General features: G+C 30.7%; 2 protein-coding genes across 2 annotated transcripts; both read right to left on the bottom strand.

Annotated features, from left to right (window-relative positions):
* Window positions 1–882: 882 nt before the first annotated feature.
* LOC111701581 (uncharacterized) lies at window positions 883–17528 on the bottom strand. Its single transcript, XM_023472925.1, has 9 exons — window positions 17349–17528; window positions 16782–16832; window positions 14514–14591; window positions 13129–13236; window positions 12402–12505; window positions 10084–10142; window positions 9375–9449; window positions 1342–1419; window positions 883–1089 (listed from the first exon to the last, which is right to left on the bottom strand). Exons 1-9 carry the CDS (start codon window positions 17499–17501, stop codon window positions 989–991), a joined length of 807 nt encoding a protein of 268 aa, XP_023328693.1. The 5' UTR covers window positions 17502–17528; the 3' UTR covers window positions 883–988.
* On the bottom strand, window positions 2403–5852 carry LOC111701580 (peroxisome assembly protein 12). The gene is made up of 8 exons (XM_023472924.1): window positions 5513–5852; window positions 4808–4899; window positions 4500–4608; window positions 4122–4234; window positions 3859–4056; window positions 3501–3563; window positions 2642–2798; window positions 2403–2538 (listed from the first exon to the last, which is right to left on the bottom strand). Exons 1-8 carry the CDS (start codon window positions 5686–5688, stop codon window positions 2460–2462), a joined length of 987 nt encoding a protein of 328 aa, XP_023328692.1. The 5' UTR covers window positions 5689–5852; the 3' UTR covers window positions 2403–2459.
* Window positions 17529–21876: the final 4348 nt, after the last annotated feature.

Raw genomic sequence — 21876 nt, 5'->3', positions numbered from 1 at the left:
AGTACTGCAAATTTTGAATTGTTCATAAAAATCCCTGATAAAGAAATTGAGTCTTTGGAACAATATAAAATATTTAAACCTAAATATCTTTAGAACTCGATGTTGTAAACCTTTGATATTTCAAACTCAGATTATTTGATTTAACAGAATTCATAGTTTGAAATATCTAAGGTCTGCAACATTTGGTTTCAAAGATATAGTGATTAGAAAATCAGATTTGTGACAAAGACTCAATTCCTTTGCTTTAGATTTGATGAAGAGTAGCCTAAACCTTTATATCGTAAATTGAATTTATGTAAAACCAAATTCTATCTAAAATGTTGATAAATATATACAAAACTGTCAATTTTCAAACAAATATGTCACAAATGTCAAAATTATGTGTTTAGCCAGCAAATATGTAACATTGAGATGTAGAATTAGATGCTTTAAAAAAATGACAACTGATCAAATTTGCCTAATTAACCTTTCAGAAAGAAAATTTTAAAATTTAAGAACAGTTCTTGAAATTGGCAAGAATTGCACATTCTACAGTTTCGCGGCTTGAGCGCTTTAGCTTTTTGTGTATTGTAAAGGTCTAATCATTAGTTTTGGATTCTTTGGACCCAGAAAAAAATTTAACCCTCAAAATTTCAAACAATTCTACCGGCAAATAAAGCACTAAGAGATATTGTTTGCTTTTAATTCTTCAGATCTTTAGGGCTACCTACAAAGGATGTGAAACAACAATACAGAATCTGATCAGTATTTTCTTAAAATCAGGGTTCCTACAATTCAAGCGTTGAATCATTAATTTGACGAGGTTCTTGTCTTCAATAAAGTCTCATCCTTTGTGGGTAACCCTGTAGACAAAAAATATCAATTATCCAAAAATGCAGCACATCACAGGTTTTCTAATTTAATAAAAATTGTATAAAATCATTGATTTAATTATGTTAAGAGAGTTTCATGAGATGTACAATGATTACACCGATCTTCTTCTTTATAATCAGCTTTTCCAAACTTTAGGAATATTTGGGAAATGTTTGGCATAAGATTGCCAAGCTAGAGAAGGGGTCCAGGGTTGTCCCTCAGGGAAGGGAAGAGGACCTGAATATTGGGTTCGTTTTTGGTTTGTTTTTAACATTAAAGGTTTAATGTTTTTAAAAATTTTCATGAAAATTTAACACGAAATAACATTTCAAATTTGTTTTCTCCATTAGTTTGCTTTCAGGCATCTATTTTTTACTTTTTCAAAGAATGATTAGACACATTTTTCAACACTATTTAACATCAAGAGTAGAAAAATAGTGATAATTGATTAAAAAAATAAATATTCATTATTCGATTTCATTTACTTACTTCCCACAGCCTGAAGAATACCGAATAGACCCCCTAGACCTCCAGTGTTTCCAACAGTTCTATCTACCGAATACCCTCCTAAGAGAAATGCATGTTAAGAGGGAGGTGGATGGTGATTTATGGATTGTATTACATCCGCCAAAAGTTACATTCTCCTACGAAACTTCGGACCTACCCGCACGTGGTTTTCCAGCAGCATCAAGCTGCTGTTGGTTTGATACACAGTAGATCAGATACACTTCATAAAAAAAGTTAGACCACTGTAGGTCGGTTGCACAGCTTTTTTGAGTTGGTTGCACTCTTCTGTATGTCGGATGCACAATATTTGTAGGTTGGAATTTTGATGCACAACATAAGTAGGTCGGATGCACAAATTTAGTAGGTTGGATGCACAACTTTAGTAGGTTGGATGCACAACTTTAGTAGGTTGGATGCACAACTTTAGAAGGTTGGATGCACAACTTTAGTTGATAGGATGGACAACTTTTGTAGGTTGGATCAACTTTTGCAACTTCTTACAAAAGATGTGCATATGACCCTACAAAATGTGTGCATCTGACCTACAAAAGTTGTGCATCCGACCTGTGTGTACAACCGGAACATCGATCCTGATGGTAGAACTGTCAACTACATTATGACTATATCTGCAGTTCCTGCATAGGTCGGATTAACAAAATAGAATGTACATCGAACCTGCAGCTGTTGTATGTCCAAAGTAACATAGGAAGGAAGTACCGTAGGACAGAAGTAACATTACAGATTAATGTTCTATTCCGTATATACTAGCTGAATCATTTTCCCAACTTGGAGATTGTGTAGAACCAAAGTTAGCACTAGCAGTAAACAAACCATAATTTAGTCAACTTTCACCCCATAAAAGTTATGTTTTTGTTATAAAAACTTAGTTAGGTGTGTGTGTAAGGAAATGAGTTTTCTACTGATCATTATTCTATGCTGCTTCTCCTCATATGAATACCAAGTCTATCCAGTGTGATGCCAAATATCAAAGATATTACCCATTAGTATTCTTTGGTACATTCTTCCTAATAAAAAAGTCCATGTTTTGAGGTAGAACATATTTATTAACATACATAAAAGAACAATTGTTTAACTAATGGTTAATCATTGTTGTAAAATAGTCGAACCAATTGTAGTTCTTCTGAGGGTTTCTTAGTCACAGGACACTTGTGTTTCTTCCTGTTTAAACATTTAATGTCATTTAAAAATAAAGAAAAAGTTAAGTAGGATGAATTTTCTGAAAAAAACTTTTGAGATTTAATCATTTCAAAATGTTTTTTTCCTGATATATTTTGTGATGCAAGCGTAACAAAATACAACTCCAGATGAAATTAGGACAGTGTCTCCTCGTCTTTCCTTTCCACATAGGGGGCAGAATCCAGGTACTAATCCAGGTATAGCAGCAGGAGGAGGAATAATTCTAGATCCAACCTTGTGCTCTAATAATCCAATGAACATTAAAGGGAGTGTTTGCGAAAAATGAAAAACAAATTCAGAAAGTTTATATATGACTCAGGTAATAAAAAAATCTATTTAATTTCAAACAAATCATTAAGATATTACAACCAATAGTCATAGATTATTTTTCTAAGCATTGTATAAACGAGTCAATACTAGTCATTTATTGCAACTTTCTGAATTTGAATGGACGCTATGTTCTTCAATTTAAGTCGTTTTTAACAATTTTCTCCTTATAGACACAACAGATAGAATTAAGATTAGTAGCAATCAAAAGCGATTATTTTTCGCCATAAGCATATACCCATCCCCCTTTAAATGACTAAGAAGATTAAAATATAATGAAAGGGAAACTAAAAATAATTTTAAGTGACCCTTCATGCAAAGAAAGAAATGCCTGATTTAAAAAATGTACCCTCTAAACCTTTATCTGATAATAATGCACAGTATATAATTATATTGTAGTTTTTCTAGATTTAAAGTGTTAAATTCCTATAAGTCACTTCTTAAGAGAAACCGTTGTTGAAAATGATCAGTTTTCAAAATTAAAAACATTAATATCTAATTCATAAACAAGACGTAGCTTCTCAGCATGCCATTGTGAATAATTTTTGCAAATATGAAATTTGAAAACATGCTTACAGTCCCTTTAAGATTTGAATTTCCATGAATTGAAATATTTCCTGTTAGGGTTTTATTGTACCAGTGCTCTACAACTTGAAGAAAGAAACTGCCCATTTCAAGCCCTTAGTGAAAAGTTATCTTCCATTACCACCATCTCTTAGTGTTCTATGCAGTGTAGTTAAAATGATGAACAAATCTATCAATGTTATAAAAATAAAAAAGGATTTGGTTTCTAAAAGAAAATACTATCATGCAAAATAGTAAAGCTTTTCTTGTGAACCATGGCTCAAGAGTAAATACAGAAAAAACAAAATAAAAAAATAGGTGAGAGTATTCAAGCTCCAATTTTCAAAGCTTGATGTTTTGAACAAAATTTTATTCTTCTAAAACTAGGCTTGCCAAGGAAGATATTTTTTCCTAGAGTTATCCCCCTAGCCGACAAAGAAACAAGGTTATAAACTATATGTTTGGCACCTCCCTTCCGGAAGATCCCGTCTTGAATACTGGCACTGTTCTTCTGTGTACTCTTTCTTAGATATATTAGGTTGTATCCAGCTAGAACTGCAACCAGGGAATGATACTTTGATTTTTGAAGGCAGTAGCTCATCAGTATACCTGATAAACAAATAAATTAAACTTAGAATATCATCCTTAATAAATAAATTTATTATTAATTTTACCTAAGTTAGAAATCTCCCAAATACAATGAAAATAGGGAAATATTTGAAGAAATAGTGATCTTAATAAATTTAGTAAGTTTGTTTCATATCGGAATCCATCACCTTCATCCTCTCTAGTTAACTTTGAAATTAATAAATGTATCTTGGACAAGTTAAAATTTAAATTTAAATTTTATGTGAAGAATAAAGTTTGTAAAAACCTTTAATAGAGATGATATTAATCAATCATAACTCAAAATTCATAACAATAACTTTAGAATTTAAACTTTTTGAAATTTTAAGGAGTTCTTGTAAAGGACCATAGTAAATTTAAGATTTTTACAAAAAATTGGCCTTGGTCAATGACCAGTCCCATGTTCAAATAATGTGATTTCAATCCTGAGTTTTTCAAACAGTCTCTGTAATTTTCTTTGAACATAAGGTAGTAGAACTAGACAAATATATGATGGCTTAAGTGGTAATTTCTGGGATAGAACTGGGTCTCTTTCTGAAAAATAGAAATTTTAAAGTTAAGACTAATGAAAATATTTAATTTAGTTGTCAAATTGTTTTGAAAAAAATAGACAAAATCAACATTTTGACTTTACCTAGAAAATTTCTTATATCTTTTTAATGATTTTTTATTCAATTTTATCATTGAAAATCCCTATGAGATGCCAGAATGGGTTTGCAATTCTATTGCTTACCTAATCCATAAAAATTTTCAGAAAATGATCCAGAGAACAGTTTTAGATAGTGAAGTTGAAGGGTTGAATTCAGAAGAAGGAATATTTCATCTCTAAAATTAACTTTATGAACTTTAAAGCAAGGATAAAATTCAACTTTATGAACTTTACAACAAGGTTAAAAATTAACTTTATGAACTTTACAATATGCATAAAAATTAACTTTATGAACTTTAAAGCAAGGATAAAATTCAACTTTATGAACTTTACAACAAGGTTAAAAATTTATCGTCAACAGAAAATCAAACAAATCTTAAAAAAAAAAATTTATACAGTGATATTCAGAAATACCTGGAATTAATTTATAACTAATTAGTCTCTACAAACAAATATGACAAATATGATTGATAAAACGATCATACAAAATAGCCCTAGCCCTGTCAATTCCAAAATGTGGTCTGCCATAAAGTACATTTAAAATTAACAGAAATATATATTTAAAATATTAATTCTGGGTCTTTCTGGTTCTGACTGAAAGAAAGCACATGAAAGAAAAATGCCCATGATATGATATCCATTGCATTCTAATTGCAGGCCATATTTCTGCTTTTAGTAATTTAACACAAATGTATAATATTTTGCCTTCAAATTTTACAATTTTTCCAGTAGATTCACTGCATATTTGTTTTTTTTTATTTTTCTGATCTTAAAAAAATATATATTTACCTAAATCTATTAATAAATGAAAGATACTGTGGACTGCAGCCAGCTATAACTGAAGCAATTTGATCAAATGCTGGTTTAAGTGTGTTTATCAAACTCTCCTGTGCCACCACCTCAAACACAGAAGGGTTTACTGACTCTACAAAAGCTGAAGTAAGAAACGCTCCTGGAGTTGACATTTTAATCTGGAATATCTGAAAATATTGAAAAGGATCTGATAATTTTGTAAAAAAAAATCATAATGTCTGTTTAAAAAACCATATTTATTTTGGATATTATTCACCTTAATTTTACGTTGTTTGTATTTCGTCAAGGGAATTATGATAATAATCATAATTATTTCATTCAAGATTTGGATATAGATTATAACATATTGTTATGCTTAACCACACACAATTCATAATTGTTTAAGTAACTTTTTAAAAGACCCCCCAACATCTTTTAATTCATGATCTAATTACTAAGCACAACAATAAAATGTTTTTAGCATTTATATCATTTTGTTATAAAGTCATTAAACCAGTTATTGTGGGACAACAAATTTGGTGTTGGGACATTTCAAAAGATGGAACATTTTATGGATAGGACATTTCATGGATAAGACATTTCATGGACAGGACATTTTATGGATATGACATTTAATTTATGAAGGGTTTCACTGTATAACATTAAATACAGCAGCAAAGATATTTTAAACATTGTCAGAATAAAATTCCTCACTCACTATTTAACTAGTTTTAATTCATGTTTTTAAGCAGTTTTAATAGAGTGCAGTTGAATATGAACAAACCCAATCCTCCTCTAGCTTCCTATAGTTCTACTGTTATAAACCAAAAATTAACATTATTGCTGTATAAACTTGAATTCTCAGGTAGACCACAGTATACTGCAGCCGATTATCTAGGGTTTATTGTATACACATTCAACTGATTAGAAACAGGTTTAACAGAACTCATTTCATTCTTCAAACTATGTAGAGGATTTTAAGGTGGATTTACGAGATTGTGTTAGGGTAACAACTATTTGTCATCGAGAAATAAAATGTACAAAAGTCAGTTTTTTTTAAGATACGGCCTGTATCCCACGTACAAAACTTGACATTAGCAAGACGACTGGAAGGTCGTCTTTAGTCTTTGAAATAATTATACCCGTTAATCTAATCTGATTCTAATAATAATAGGATTTCCAAAATGTGGTTTGGCATTTTTGTGTTTTCAATATTACCGGAGACATGAAGAATTTTGTTCAAATTTCAACAATTATGGTTTTATTTTATAAAATTGAAATCTGAAGGAAATTCTTATTATCTCTAGTAATATTGACAGAAAAAACGGGCAGACTACATATAGGAAATGGCAGGACCAGGGGAATTTTGTAATTATTGTTTCAAGAATCAAACATTTAAAGCAGGTTGAAGAAAGAATGCTGAAAATTATTTCAAAGATCATAGACCACCTTTAAGTTGTCTTGCCTCTGTCAGGTTTCGTTGGACACCCTGTACATAAATACGTTCAAAAAGTTTGTCTCCCTTTTTAATCTAATAAAGAAATATTCTCTGCTAGAGCTATAAATGTTCAAGATATTGACAAACTAAAGACTTGTTTGGACTGTGCATATGCAGAAGAGATCTTAATATTTTTGAAGCAACCTGTATTGCATTCTTGGTTGGACTAGACAAGGTTTCAGATATATACCTGCCAACCAGGGGTAAAAATTCTTCCAAAATACCATGGAATGTATCCATGGTACAAGAAGAATTATGTTTATGTAGAGATTTTTTTCCCTACGCATATAGTATTCCTTTTTAAGTAAAGATTTATTTGAGTTGTTTTTAAGTTAGTCCTGGCAAGGCTCGCTTTGTAGTAACCCGTATCATCTGAACTATTAGTACGTTCCTGAAGCTGAATATGTGGATAGAATGAGTGTGAATAAAGAAAATACAACTCTATGTTTCATTTACATACAGTGAGCTTTTTAGAGTGTGCCGACTCTAACAAGACTTTATCTAATTTCTGCGCAAAACACGAAGGGTTGGCTTAAGTTTCTATTTCTTGTTTTTTTTTAAGTAAGATAGAAAATCAAGATTAAATGAATTTGCTTTTTTAAAATATTTTGTTATTTACTAAATCTAGTATCTAGTATCTATAAAATATTCTAAATATTCGGATAAAAAAATAAATAATAACCAACTGCCCAACAAATTAAAAATGGAGAACATATTATTTTATTCAGTAAACAAGTCCTACTTTTTATAATTCTATTTTTTGCAATGAACAACAGGTTTTTTCAACAGGTTTTCATAGCAATAATCATGTTATTTCTGAATGTATCTATTAAATAATAACCAAAAAACAGTGGAATAAAAGCAATAGTCATGCATCTATTAAATAATAACCAAAAAACAGTGGAATAAAAGCAATAATCATGCATCTATTAAATAATAACCAAAAAACAGTGGAATAAAAGCAATAGTCATGCATCTATTAAATAATAACCAAAAAACAGTGAACTAAAATCAATAATCATGCATCTATTAAATAATAACCAAAAAACAGTGGAATAAAAGCAATAATTATGCATCTATTAAATAATAACCAAAAAACAGTGGAATAAAAGCAATAATCATGCATCTATTAAATAATAACCAAAAAACAGTGGAATAAAAGCAATAATCATGCATCTATTAAATAATAACCAAAAAACAGTGGAATAAAAGCAATAATCATGCGTCTATTAAATAATAACCAAAAAACAGTGGAATAAAAGTGTGTTCTCCCTTTTTTGAGAAATCTTGCTTAGATAAAAAAATATTATTTAAGAAACGTTTGGAGCTCGCAATCACAAAATAGAAAAATCCTATAAACGAAATTAAATTTAAAAAAAAAACATTACAATGCTTAGAGCAGGTTGAATCATGTGATTCACCAATTGATGTGGGACACCCTGTAAGTAAAAAGGGTCTATTTACACTGTACAATTGCTATGTCTAATGTTCTTTGAACTAGTTTAAATCCTAGCTTGAGTTTAAAAGTCGTCTTCCTATTTCAGAGTTTTCTGGTTATCACTGTAGAAATGTATGTATGATGTGTATGTGTGTTAAAAATATTTTCATATCTCATTATAAATTCTTGTTAGATACTGTGTTGAGTTTGTTCTATTGAAAATGACTGAGGAATCTGAGAGAATAGAATTAGCGTACATCACCACTCTATCTATATATAAATTTGGCTTGTCTGTTTGTCTGTCTGTCTGTTTGTATCCAATAAACGTCAAAACGGCTGAATCGATCGGGCCCAAATTTTTTTTGGGACATCTAGGGACCCCAGGGAAGGTTTATGAATGATTAAAATTTTAAAAATTTGTCTCCATCAAAATTCGATCTTCATTAAATTTTTTAAAACTTTGAAAATCCACGAAATTTTTTGTGAAAATCCGCGAATTATTTTTGTTTTGTTTTACGATGTACACAAAGAGAACATGTTCACAATTAATTTAGAAGATGGGCGCGAAGCGCCCTCTAAGGCTAGAAAGAAGGGTGCGCCTTGAATTTCTAGTATACTATGACCTCGTTGGATTTTTCCTCCTCGGTTAACTATACTGCTGTTCGCTTCTAAATGTTCATGAAAAAAATCATAAAAACTTTTCTACAGTCTGCAGAATTATAGGTTGATATATTACGGGAGTTGTACGTTTTTACTTTTAAACAGAATGGACAAATCGTTTTGCGCAAATTTATATTTCGCCGCAAATTCTGCATTTTTTGCACTTATAATTTCCCGCAAATCAGGGTGCGCAAGAAGATATGCGGACTGCGCTAAATGATTTTAACGCGAATTCGGCGAAAAAAAATGTACTCATTTCTTACCTGTAAACTTGTAGCATTGACCCTCTTCGTTAAAGCTCATGCTGAGAACCTGGGGTGGAGATACAATAGTCTTTCCTAAATAGTACATTTCAGTATATAAACAAGAGCGTATGAAGATGGTGTGAGGGGGGGGGGGGAGACTCCAAAAAGAAAATGAAACGTCAACGCTCTTTATCAACTAGAATATCAAAGTCTGGAATTTGGATTATGTACGGTGTGTTTCACGAGACAGGACAGTTGGTGAATAGTTTTCAATGTCTTCTTCCATAACTTATTACGTTGTTTGATACGTCAAACATAATAATAAAAATGTTTTATGGGAGTCACTCACATTATAGTAAAATTTATTTCAAAGGAAAATAAGCGATTTTTTTACCGAAAGAAACTTTAAAAAGTTTTTTTAAATCTAATGCATTATATGGAAGAAGACATTCAAAACTATCCACCTTAAGTTGCATTGTTTGTGGGACACAATCTTTAAGATTTACATTTTATACTTTAGACCCATAACAATTGCAGAATTTTTCTAAAAACACTGTTAAGGCTGCATTTTTATGTCGTCTTCCGTTTAGTTTAGATTTTACTTTTATCGTTTCAAACTGCCGAGAAATCAAACTTAAAAATTCTATTTCAGACTCGTGTCAGTAGGAATGCAGAATTAAATCACGCTTGTTTTGCCTTTTTAATTTTTTTTAAATGAATTATTTACCTGTTGGTTTTATGACTTGATGTCCGAATATCAGATCTCCTGTGTGCTTTAGAACAGATCTACAAAAGGAAAAAAGTTGAATATCTAATTAATTAATTTCTGTTCTCGTAAATAATCATTTTAAAATATGGCTCATCGATGTTAGTTTGAGAATTTTGAATTTTATAGATAATGCCATGCAACAAGAATATAAGACAAGTGTGTTTAACTAAAAGTACTGTAATTAAGTTTTAAGATTATAAATAATACAGGGTGTCCCCTATCAATTCGGACTAATAAAGAGATCGTTTTCCATAAAAGACGATATTCTTTGGAGATGCGCTTACTAAGTTTTCAAAATATCTATCTATCTCATCTGGATTTCATTTGGTACAAAAGTACAAAGTTACTGTTTTAATATGTTACTTCTGTAGAATTGTTACCCAATTTCAATATTTACAGTTTTCATTTTTGTGATTAAACCAGTTTTGATGTTTTCACTTTGAATAAAATGTTGATCCAATTTCCTAATCAGAATAAGAATTTAATTGCTAAACAGTTTCAGAATAGCTTTCAAGATCTTACACCAGAAATCAAAGCTGGATTCTTAGTTGTTCAAAAGTAAGCGCACAATGTTTAAATTTGTGAGAATCTCCATGTTGAACCAGAGCTGGGAACTTAAGAAAATACAGAATGAGTTTAAGTGGGTTACTTCCTTAGGGGATATTCCGATCTTTCTTGGGTCATACAAACTGTGAGGAATAGGGAACCAATAAGAGAATATCCCTGCAAGGGTTGAATGAGTTCATTAAAAGTTCCAAGCTCATGTCAAGAAAAGTCTAATCATGTTTGATTTGTGACCATTATCAACAATTGTTGAGTTAAACTTACACAATACATTCTGAAATTTTTTAAAAGTTTTTTTGTAAAATGGGTCAGTGCAGACATTTAAAAAATTATAAATCGTTATGGTGGTCGATTTTTAATTTCTTTCGAACCATATTTATTTGGGTGTCTAAAGATGCTCCTCAAACCACTGAATATTGCCCATTTGTTTTATTTTTACATTTTGAAAATTCTTTTCTCGAGAGCCAAAAAAAACATGTTTCTTGAGAGGACTCTGGAAAATTTCTGCTGAGAAGTCCGTGTTGTGCCTTTATTTCTAACCAATTTTTTCATCTTAATATTTTAAGTTCAGTGTTTCAAGACGGATTTTTTGGTACCCATATCGGCGTAATTTGAAGAAAAAAGTATTTTCAGTTGCACTAGTGAACTGATTTCTTATTGAAGAAACTTTTTTTAAAAGAGATTTTTTTGTCCCCAGGACATGATCGGGTTGTTACGATCAAATCTCGGAATTTTTTCTATTGCGAAAGTTTGGTGTTTTCTGGGTTTTTATATTGATCTACCAGGGGTTGTAATCTGGCAGCACATTCATCCATCCACGCTTCATTCATTCTGAGATCAATCTAGTGCAACAGTTAGTGTGTCCCCAGGAGACAATTTCTTTTTATAAACATGAAGGCCACGGATGAAAGTGTCCTGCTTGAGGGTCCCCATGTTTATGTTAAATAAATGTGACATGTTAATTATTGTCTGCTAGAGTTCTAAGCTACAAGTTTCAGAGTTTTATCTATAATGACGATGGATAAATTAATATCGTCGTCCAAAAAACGAGCCCGTTAATTAGTCCGATTTGATATGGGACACCCTGTATATCATGATTCATTCAGTTAGGAATATTTAACACAATTGTAATGGAGCATTTTAAACGCTTTACAGTAACGAGTAAATTGAAATAAATGTCGTCTTCAAGTATGTACAGTATTTTAAAATCAAAAAGTTTAAACGAATAGAGAAACACACTGGTTTTTAAACATTATATCATCCTAGAATACATTTGAAGAAATCCTATCGTCTAAACAGAAAATGACAATAGAAATTGCAAATAAAGAAGTTTTTTCAGGAACTTTTATGACGGGTTGGGAACCTTTCAGCCTGAGGTCAAACATGTTGTGTGAATTATCGTTAATCTTGTAAAGCTTGATCTTGAAATCCAATGTGGGGACTCTTACACTTCAGGATCAATGCGCTCATTTATAGTTATCCTCGCAGAATATGACCCTCGGGGGATATTGAAGAGGAATTAAATTAATCCGTAGCTTTGCATAAGATGGAGATCAATTCTTGATCCTGAGCTCTGGTCATATCAAAGATTGCTTAGAGTTTAAATTAAAGATTAAATTAAAGATTTGAACAAGTCTTCAGTCAAGTCATAACACGAAGAAGACATCAACGACTCAGGGTATAGACAATCAACCCTCCATGTTTCACTGTACCTGGAGAAGAACCAGACCCTGTTGGGCTCCATTGGATCCACAGAGAAATTGAAATAATTAGGACTTCCGGTCAAAGAACTAGACATCTTGAAGGAGGAAAATATCTAAAATTTAAAAATATTATAAAATTTGATTTGACCAACCATTTGGATTGATAGATCAATAATTATTCAACCAACTAGTCAATACATTTAATCATTTCCATCAACTATAATAATAAACTAACAAATAAATATGGGTGAATAACCAATTAAATCAATTGGCTTAGCAGCCAATTAAATCAATATGGGTAAATAACGTCAATTAAATCAATTCACTAGGCAACCAATTAAATTAATTGGCTAAGCAACCAATGTAATCAATTGGCTAAATAACCAATGTAATCAATTGGCCAAATAACCAATGTAATCAATTGGCTAAATAACCCATTAAATCAATTGGTTAAATGACCAATTCAATCAATTGTCTAATAAACCAACTCAATCAATTGTCTGATTATTCAACTCAATTTATTGGCTTAATAAACAAATCAATTATTGAATTCGATCAATTGATTAACCAATCTCGTTATTATAGGTTTATCACTCTTATACCAATCAAACGATTTGTTAATAGACCAATCAATTACTAGACAATAAATCAATTCATAGGTTAATCAATCAGTAAATCAATCAATCAATTAATAAATAAATTAATCAATAATTTACCGAATTATATATATATATACCTCGACAAAATCCTTCTTTGACAGCGGACCAACTACAGGAAACACGAAGAGGAAATCATCTGCTAACAGATCTTGTTTATCACAGCCAAACTGTGCCTTTATCACATCCTAGCAGAATAAAACAAATATTTTTAATCACAACTAAACTGTGCCTTGATCACATCCTAACAGAATAAAACAAATATTGTATATCACAACCAAACTGTGCTTTGATCACATCCTAGCAGAATAAAACAAATATTGTATATCACAACCAAACTGTGCCTTGATCACATCCTAGCAGAATAAAACAAATATTTTTTATCACAACTAAACTGTGCCTTGATCACATCCTAGCAGAATAAAACAAATATTTTTAATCACAACTAAAATGTGCCTTGATCACATCCTAACAGAATAAAACAAATATTGTTTATCACAGCCAAACTGTGCCTTGATCACATCCTAGCAGAATAAAACAGATCTTGTTTATCACAGCCAAACTGTGCCTTGATCACATCCTAGCAGAATAAAACAGATCTTGTTTATCACAACCAAACTGTGCCTTGATCACATCCTAGCAGAATAAAACAAATCTTGTTTATCACAACCAAATTATGCCTTGATCACATCCTAGCAGAATAAAACAAATCTTGTTATCACAACCAAATTATGCCTTGATCACATCCTAGCAGAATAAAACAAATCTTGTTATCACAACCAAACTTTTACAGAATAATCAAAATAAAAATAAAACATTTTTCACATAAAAAATAGGATATCTAATTTATTCATGTTGAGAGACGGACATTCCACTCTGTAAATGGAGGTTCTCTTGAAATTTTCTTTTAACAGTCCCTTAAGTATTTGTTCACACATCAACAAAGTTACCCGCAAAGGATGAGGCTTTAAGAACAACCTGAAATACTTACAACAGCTGGATAATACAACAAGACATTCATTTATATGTTCCCAATATCCGGTCAAACAGCTGGATAATACAACAAGACATTCATTTATATGTTCCCAATATCCGGTCAAACAGCTGGATAATACAACAAGACATTCGTTTATATGTTCCCAATATCCGGTCAAACAGCTGGACCTATTGGGCAGACATTTCTTGCGGACACTCATGTGTAGCCTGGGAGTGACATAGGGTAAAAAAATTTGAATTAAAAAAATTCAAAATATTTTTTGTAATAATCTATCGATATGTGACAAAAAACTCATCGTTTGTGAGTAACCCTGTAATAAACTAATTGAAAATTCGAGTTAATATAATTAATAGAATAAGTTTATAACTGAATGCCATCAAACAATCAATCACACGATGTTCTCAAATACTTAAAATCTAATCATAACTCAATAATTGAAAGAAATTTAATAATTTGTAAATAATCAACCTTGCATTTATTGATCAAATCTGATTCCTTGATAGGGAACGGAGAATCTCTTAGAGTTGCTGGCTCGTCAACCATCTCCTAGAAAAGTTTTTTAAATTAAAGGGAATATAAACGTAAAGGGGTTTTAAACGTAAAAAGGGAATGAATGCTAAAGGATTGCTGACTAAGGATTAAGGATTAATTGTGGATTATAAACTTAATATGATTCTTGGATTGGATGAACTTTGAAGGATCTTTCAAGGGCAATTGTTAACCTAATTTTAAAGGAATAAATAACCTGAATTCAAATGTTACTCATAGTTGAAGTTGATTGTTGAACTTTAAAGGCATTAATAGCCTAGTTTAGGGAATAATTAACATACATTTAAAGGGATTAATAGCCTAGTTTAGGGAATAATTAACCTACATTTAAAGGGATTAATAGCCTAGTTTAGGTAATAATTAACCTACATTTAAAGGGATTAATAGCCTAGTTTAGGGAATAATTTACCTAAATTTAAAGGGATTAATAACCTAGTTTAGGGAATAATTCACCTACATTTAAATGAATTAATAGCCTAGTTTAGGGAATAATTAATCTACATTTAAAGAGATTAATAGCCTAGTTTAGAGAATAATTCACCTACATTTAAAGGGATTAATAGCCTAGTTTAGGGAATGATCAATCTACATTTAAATGGAATAATAGCATAGTTTAGGTAATAATTAACCTACTTTTAAAGGGACTAATAGAGCTAGCCTAGTTTAGGAAATAATTAACCTACATTTAAAGGGATTAATAGCCTAGTTTAGGGAATAATTAACCTACATTTAAAGGAATTAATAACCTAGTTTAGGTAATAATTAACCTACATTTAAAGGGATTAGTAGCCTAGTTTAGGTAATAATTAACCTACATTTAACAGGATTTATAGTCTAGTTTAAGTAATGATTAACCTACATTTAAACCTAGTTTAGGTAATAATTAACCTACATTTAAAGGGATTAGTAGCCTAGTTTAGGTAATAATTAACCTACATTTAACAGGATTTATAGTCTAGTTTAAGTAATGATTAACCTACATTTAAAGAGATTAATAGCCTAGTTTAGGTAAAAATTAACCTACATTTAAAGGGATTAATAGCCTAGATTAGGTAATAATTAATCTACATTTAAAGGAATTAATAGCCAAGTTTAGGTAATAATTAATCTACATTTAAAGGAATTTATAATCTAGTTTAGGTAATAATTAACCTACATTTAAAGGGATTAATAGCCTAGTTTAGGTAATAATTAACCTACATTTAAAGGGATTAGTAGCCTAGTTTAGGTAATAATTAACCTACATTTAAAGGGATTAATAGCCTAGTGTAGGTAATAATTAACCTACATTTAAAGGGATTAAAAGCCTAGTTTAGGTAATAATTAACATACATTTAAAGGGATTTATAGTCTAGTTTAGGTAATGATTAACCTACATTTAAAGAGATTAATAGCCTAGTTTAGGTAAAAATTAACCTACATTTAAAGGGATTAATAGCCTAGTTTAGGTAATAATTAACCTACATTTAAAGGGATTAATAGCCTAGTTCAGGGAATAATTAACCTACATTTAAAGGGATTAATAGCCTAGTTTAGGGAATAATTAATCTACATTTAAAGGGATTAATAGCCAAGTTTAGGGAATAATTAACATACATTTAAAGGGATTAATAGCCTAGTTCAGGGAATAATTAACCTACATTTAAAGGGATTTATAGCCTAGATTAGGTAATAATTAATCTACATTTAAAGGAATTAATAGCCGAGTTTAGGTAATAATTAATCTACATTTAAAGGGATTTATAGCCTAGTTTAGGGAATAATTAACCTACATTTAAAGGGATTAATAGCCGAGTTTAGGTAATAATTAATCTACATTTAAAGGGATTATTAGATTATGTCTGAACGGATTGTTAACCTAAAGTTAATATTATGTAACTATGTTAACCTAAACTTTAAATGATTGATAGTTTCATATTATTAGTACACTGCTTAATTATCAGAAACCATAAAGGAAAATAACTATGAGGAAAATCGTTCCTTTCACAGATGAAAATCGTATATAAGAATTAAATCAAATCAAAAATGTCAAAATCTGAAAAAATTTACAAAAATATTACAAAAGAACAATCCATCTAGTTCAATTACTTTTGGCTATTCATTAATTCCGACCTCTGGTTTAAAATAAACAAAGTACAAATTACAAATATAAGTTTTTAGAAATGTGTATACAATTTTTGTTCTTACGTTGTCCTTCTCCTGGTAAATTGGGTCCACTTTTACTCTTGCCTTAGGCAGCTGAAATAAATAATCAATGTTTTAATTTAATAATGAAATTTTTATCTTATCAATTTTTTTAACAGTTAAATAAACTGTTAACTTAGATACTTGCATAAATTGTTAACATTTTCTAAAGGATTCCAATAAGCTATGATATTCATTCAATAAAAATTCTGAAACCAAAGTAATGTCCGGTGACCCTCTAATTAAAAACTGCCATGAAACTTGATTATTATGAATTGTTGATCCTTTATAAAAGTGACTCGCATTTTATGCAAGGGAGTCAAGAATGAAATTATTAAAATTCTACGCATTTTCAGATCAAATATACTTTATAAGACTTTAAAGACTTTATTATCGCATATAAATATGGTATTGTTGTGAATCAGGCATTCAACTCTATAATTAGGGGGTCATTTCCTTACCCCGTGTGGATAAAAATACAGAATTTAAAAAAATTGGGGGGGGGGGTCCTCTGATTGGGGGGGGGGGTTCCTCTGATTTTGTTGTTGAAATTGATTGTATTTAAGTAACCTCTGGCATGATGAAAGTTGCTCCTGTTAACATCTCTACAAACGCAATCAGGTTCCTGGCAACGTACTCCATGAACCTGATGAAGTATGTTACGATTACTCCAACTACTCCACAGTAAGCATGACCCAGGATAATAATCACTTTCCCCAACATACTAATCTGAAAAAATATATTTCAAATAATCCTTAAATGCATTTTAACAATTTAATTTATTATTTGTGGATTTTTTGCTGACGTTTCGTAGATTTGTTGTATCCGATAATGGATAACGGATAACTGATAACTAATAACTGATAACTAGTAACTGATAAAAGATAACTAATTAAGTGATAACTTATAAATATAATAACTAATAACTGATAACTGATTTATAATACTTGAATTCTAAATTTGTTTTATTCTAGTTTATTTGTAATAATTAATGATATTAAAAAGCTGAACCGTCAACCCCTGATAATTAAAAATGGTTAATTTTCTAGAATTGTTAACTGTCTCCTCCTGAACTGCTTTAATATTACTACATATGATGATATGTTGTCAGTTGTACGCGCTCTCAGAATTTTATAACAACTGCCTGCCTCAGTCCTAATGCCTTACGAAAGCAGGCAAGATAACAAGGCTACATAGGAGTGAGAGAATACGATTTCAGAATAAAGGAAGGGAGAAATATTTTGCGATTATACAGTGAGAACCAGAAAACTGTGGAATAGAAAAAGACATTAATTAAATCAATAGATAAGTGTATTTGATTTTGTTACATAGCAAATAGTTTTACTGGACACTTTTTGAAGAAATTGGCCAGTATACTTCTCAAAGTTCCTGTTTATCTTGAATTAATTTGACTATTTTATGCAATATCTTTAAGTTCAAAAGTCGTCTTCTTAAATCAAAGTTTAATGGTTATCACTATATTGGGAAAGGGTGGGGTGAGGGTGTCATATTCACAAGGTTTCTGTATAGGTTTACATGCTTTACAGATCCGTTACACATAATTATTATTATAAACACCAAATAATCAAATTTAAATGTTATATGTTTACTTATTCTGAGTTATGTATCATGCATTATTATTCACTTATTCTGAATTTTGAATCATGCATTATATTATCTACATATTCTGTATTTGATTTATGCAGTAATATTTACTTCTTCTGAATTTTGTATCATGCATTATTATTCACTTATTTTATACTTTGTATCATGCATTATTATTCACTTATTTTATATTTTGTATCATGCATTATTATTCACTTATTCTATATTTTGTATCATGCATTATTATTCACTTATTTTATATTTTGTATCATGCATTATTATTCACTTATTTTATATTTTGTATCATGCATTATTATTCACTTATTCTATATTTTGTATCATGCATTATCATTCACTTATTCTGTATTTTATTTCATGCATTATTATTCACTTATTCTGTATTTTATTTCATGCATTATTATTCACTTATTCTGAACTTTGTATCATGCATTATTATTCACTTAACCTATATTTTGTATCAAGCATTGTTATTCACTTAACCTATACATTTTGTATCATGCATTATTATTCATTTATTCTGAATTTTGTATCATGCATAATTATTCACTTATTCTATATTTTGTATCATGCATTATTATTCACTTAACCTATATTTTGTATCAAGCATTGTTATTCACTTAACCTATATATTTTGTATCAAGCATTAATGTTCAGTGTAAATTATCCAAAAATATATCTTTAATTTGATGTTAAATTAACGTCATTGAACGTTGCAAAAATACAATTTTTGACAGAGAAAAAATTACATCACAATAATGTCATCATATCATGCCATCAAATGTTTAGTGTTTCCATTTCAAATAGTTCACTTTAGTATTTGTAGGCATGACTACCAAGAAAAAAGGTTGTAGTGATGATATTTGATCCTAAAAAGAACAAAAAAAATGAAGAAAAAAAACCCATTAAATACATATTGATAAAAAAGTTATATCAAATGATGTCAAAGTGATGTCATTTAATATATTAGTCATAGGGGTTAGGAGAAAATATCGTTTTCCTTGTTATATTCCTCTTCAGGAGCAAATATTTATTTTATTGTTTTTTAGAATCTCCAGGCCATGATTTGTCTCTGATCCTTGAGGACCATTTTTTCCCTTTGTTTAACCTCGTAGGGGTTTAACTTTGGGAACTTTGTCCCCTTTTGGGAAAATACATTTTTTCATTGTTTCTTGAATCTTCAGGGCATGCTGTATGATGTGATCCTAGTGAAATAATGGCCGGGATCCTTTTGTCCTTTATTTTTCCACAAACATGATGGGGGGGGGGGAAGGAGGTCTCAAACCTCCTAGTATGTCCTCCGCCCTGTCTCGGCCTTGCATCCCCAGGTTGATCAGCTTGGCCAACGTCTTGACCTTTCTGCACAAAGATATCATTATTGTTGGCAATTTGCATGGATGGAGAAAGTAATACTCCTGCCTGGGGTGAGAGTTTGGATACCACTAGACTCTTTAGTCGTTTTTTGTTTGCCGATTAGTGTTGAACTGATATCCAAAGACGGCTAGATGTTACGTTATAGCCTGAATGAACTATCTAAGGGTATACTTGAAAGTGGAGGCATGCCACCATATAGACTTAAAAATGACCGAAAGTAAACGGCGAAGATTGAGTGGAATAGCGAAACATATTTGCACACAAAACTTTATTTACATTTTAATGATATAATTAAGAAATAGGATCTAAATAACACAACATTTGCCTGCGGCCAACATTATTCCATCTGACTATTTATACTTGATGATATCTGGCTTGGTCAGGGTCATAAGATGGATGATCAAACTCCTTTCTGCCTCAGCAATGGAGTACTGTAAGTCCTTTTTCCGGCATGAATTCCTCCCTTGCTCTGCCCTGGCTAACAGTACTGTATTCAGATAAACAAGAAAAGGAAGGGTTCAATATCCTTCAGGGCCTGGCCTGTTGGAACATCAGGCTGCAAAGATACTGAGAGTTCAATAACCTTTGGCGCTTGCCTTGGATTAGATTGTCAGGCCAACGAACATATTCTCGCTTGGGAGCAATAAACTATAATTTATTATTTACAGGGTGTCCCAAAAAAACATGGGAATTCAGTGACGAATTCGATATCGTCTTTGTTATGAATTAGCATTGTAATACCTAATTTCAAAAGCCATAATATCATTATGTCTGCTAGAGTTTATTTTATGAAAAGGGTAAAAGACTGTAAAGATGTGTCTATAATGTCTCCACAAGAACAGTGAAGACGGACAAGTTTACTCTGTTTGTATACTGCAATTTTCTTGTTTTACTAAGTACAGCCGTATGCAGTGAAAACATAAACAAACAAAATGTGTACATAGCAGACGAAACTCTTACAGATTACAGCTTTCTCAGTAGGTATCACTATACTAAATCAAAGAATTATTTAAAAAGACGATATCGAATTCGTCACTGAATTCCCATGTTTATTGGGACACCCTGTACAATACATGTGAAATCCTCTCTGGTTCACACTATATATATAAAATGAAATAGTATTTCAGTAGCACTTTGGTAGAGAATCAAAATCTTAAATAAACGATTTTAGGATTGAAAGGGGGATAACTCCATCATTTTTGATCAAAGGTAGGTATGTTTAAAGGAAACTGTTGTAAATAAGGCATTCAATTCTAGAAATGTAGGGTAACTCTGACACATTTTTTTGTTCTTTGCTTAGTTCTCATTCCCTGTCTGGTCACTTAGGCCAAAAAATATTTTTCTTTCAAAAATATATTATTCCCTGTTGCTCTTTTCTATAAATTCTGAACTGTATTTTCTACCTAAACCTAAATCCTGTTTTGAATAAAATGTGAATTTAAATTCTGCCATTTTATCTGGAGTGAGCCGTGTGAACTGTTTATCTGAATATTCTAAAGAAATTGTAAATCAGCAATTTTCTTTTCTAAGATCGATTGTCGATCTATAAAATTCACAAAATAAACCTAAAAATTGAATTCAACAAGGCCATAATTTTTTTTGGGGGGAGGGGGGGTTTTCCCCCCCCCCTCCTCTGTATACCCTATCCCCCCCCCAGCAAAAACGTTTTGCCTCATAGAATTTCAAAATCATTTTTTTATTTTTGTTATCTTCTATATTGATGAAAAGGGCTATAAAGAAACTAAATATTTGTCTAAAAGTTTGATTTATTTAACATAACGGTGTAGACATCTAGTCTCAATATATGAAGTTTGAACCATCATAGATTTGCAACATCAGGTTTCAAAGATATGTTGATTTAAATATTTGATTTTGAGGTAAGTATTCAGTCCATCTGCGAGTAAAGTATAAATGTTTTATTTTGATTTTAACTAAATTATACTTTAATTACTTCTTATTAAGACTAGGGCGTTTTCGATATTAGATGTTTAAACTGGAATACTTCAAGGAACGAAGACGATATAAAAGTCGTCACTAAATTCCCATGTTTATTGGGACACCCTGTGCAATATGCATCTAGCTATTACTAATCTCGAACTTT

The sequence above is a fragment of the Eurytemora carolleeae genome, unplaced genomic scaffold, assembly GCF_000591075.1.
Source record: "Eurytemora carolleeae unplaced genomic scaffold, Eaff_2.0 scaffold432, whole genome shotgun sequence".
NCBI lineage: Eukaryota > Metazoa > Arthropoda > Copepoda > Calanoida > Temoridae > Eurytemora > Eurytemora carolleeae.
This window is presented reverse-complemented; position numbering and strand designations above follow the sequence as displayed.

Bases quoted from the DNA above. Each gene is read 5' to 3' on its own strand.
- LOC111701580 (XM_023472924.1), bottom strand. From the start codon at position 5,688: ATGTCAACTCCAGGAGCGTTTCTTACTTCAGCTTTTGTAGAGTCAGTA. The intron at 4,057-4,121 runs GTAAAATTAATA...TTTGTTTATCAG, and splicing joins TTGGGAGATTTCTAACTTAG to GTATACTGATGAGCTACTGC. The intron at 2,799-3,500 runs GAAATATTTCAA...TTGGATTATTAG, and splicing joins GTACAATAAAACCCTAACAG to AGCACAAGGTTGGATCTAGA.
- LOC111701581 (XM_023472925.1), bottom strand. From the start codon at position 17,501: ATGTTGGGGAAAGTGATTATTATCCTGGGTCATGCTTACTGTGGAGTA. The intron at 13,237-14,513 runs GTTGATTATTTA...TTATTCTGCTAG, and splicing joins ATTTGATCAATAAATGCAAG to GATGTGATAAAGGCACAGTT. The intron at 1,420-9,374 runs GTAAGAAATGAG...CATTTCTCTTAG, and splicing joins TCAATGCTACAAGTTTACAG to GAGGGTATTCGGTAGATAGA.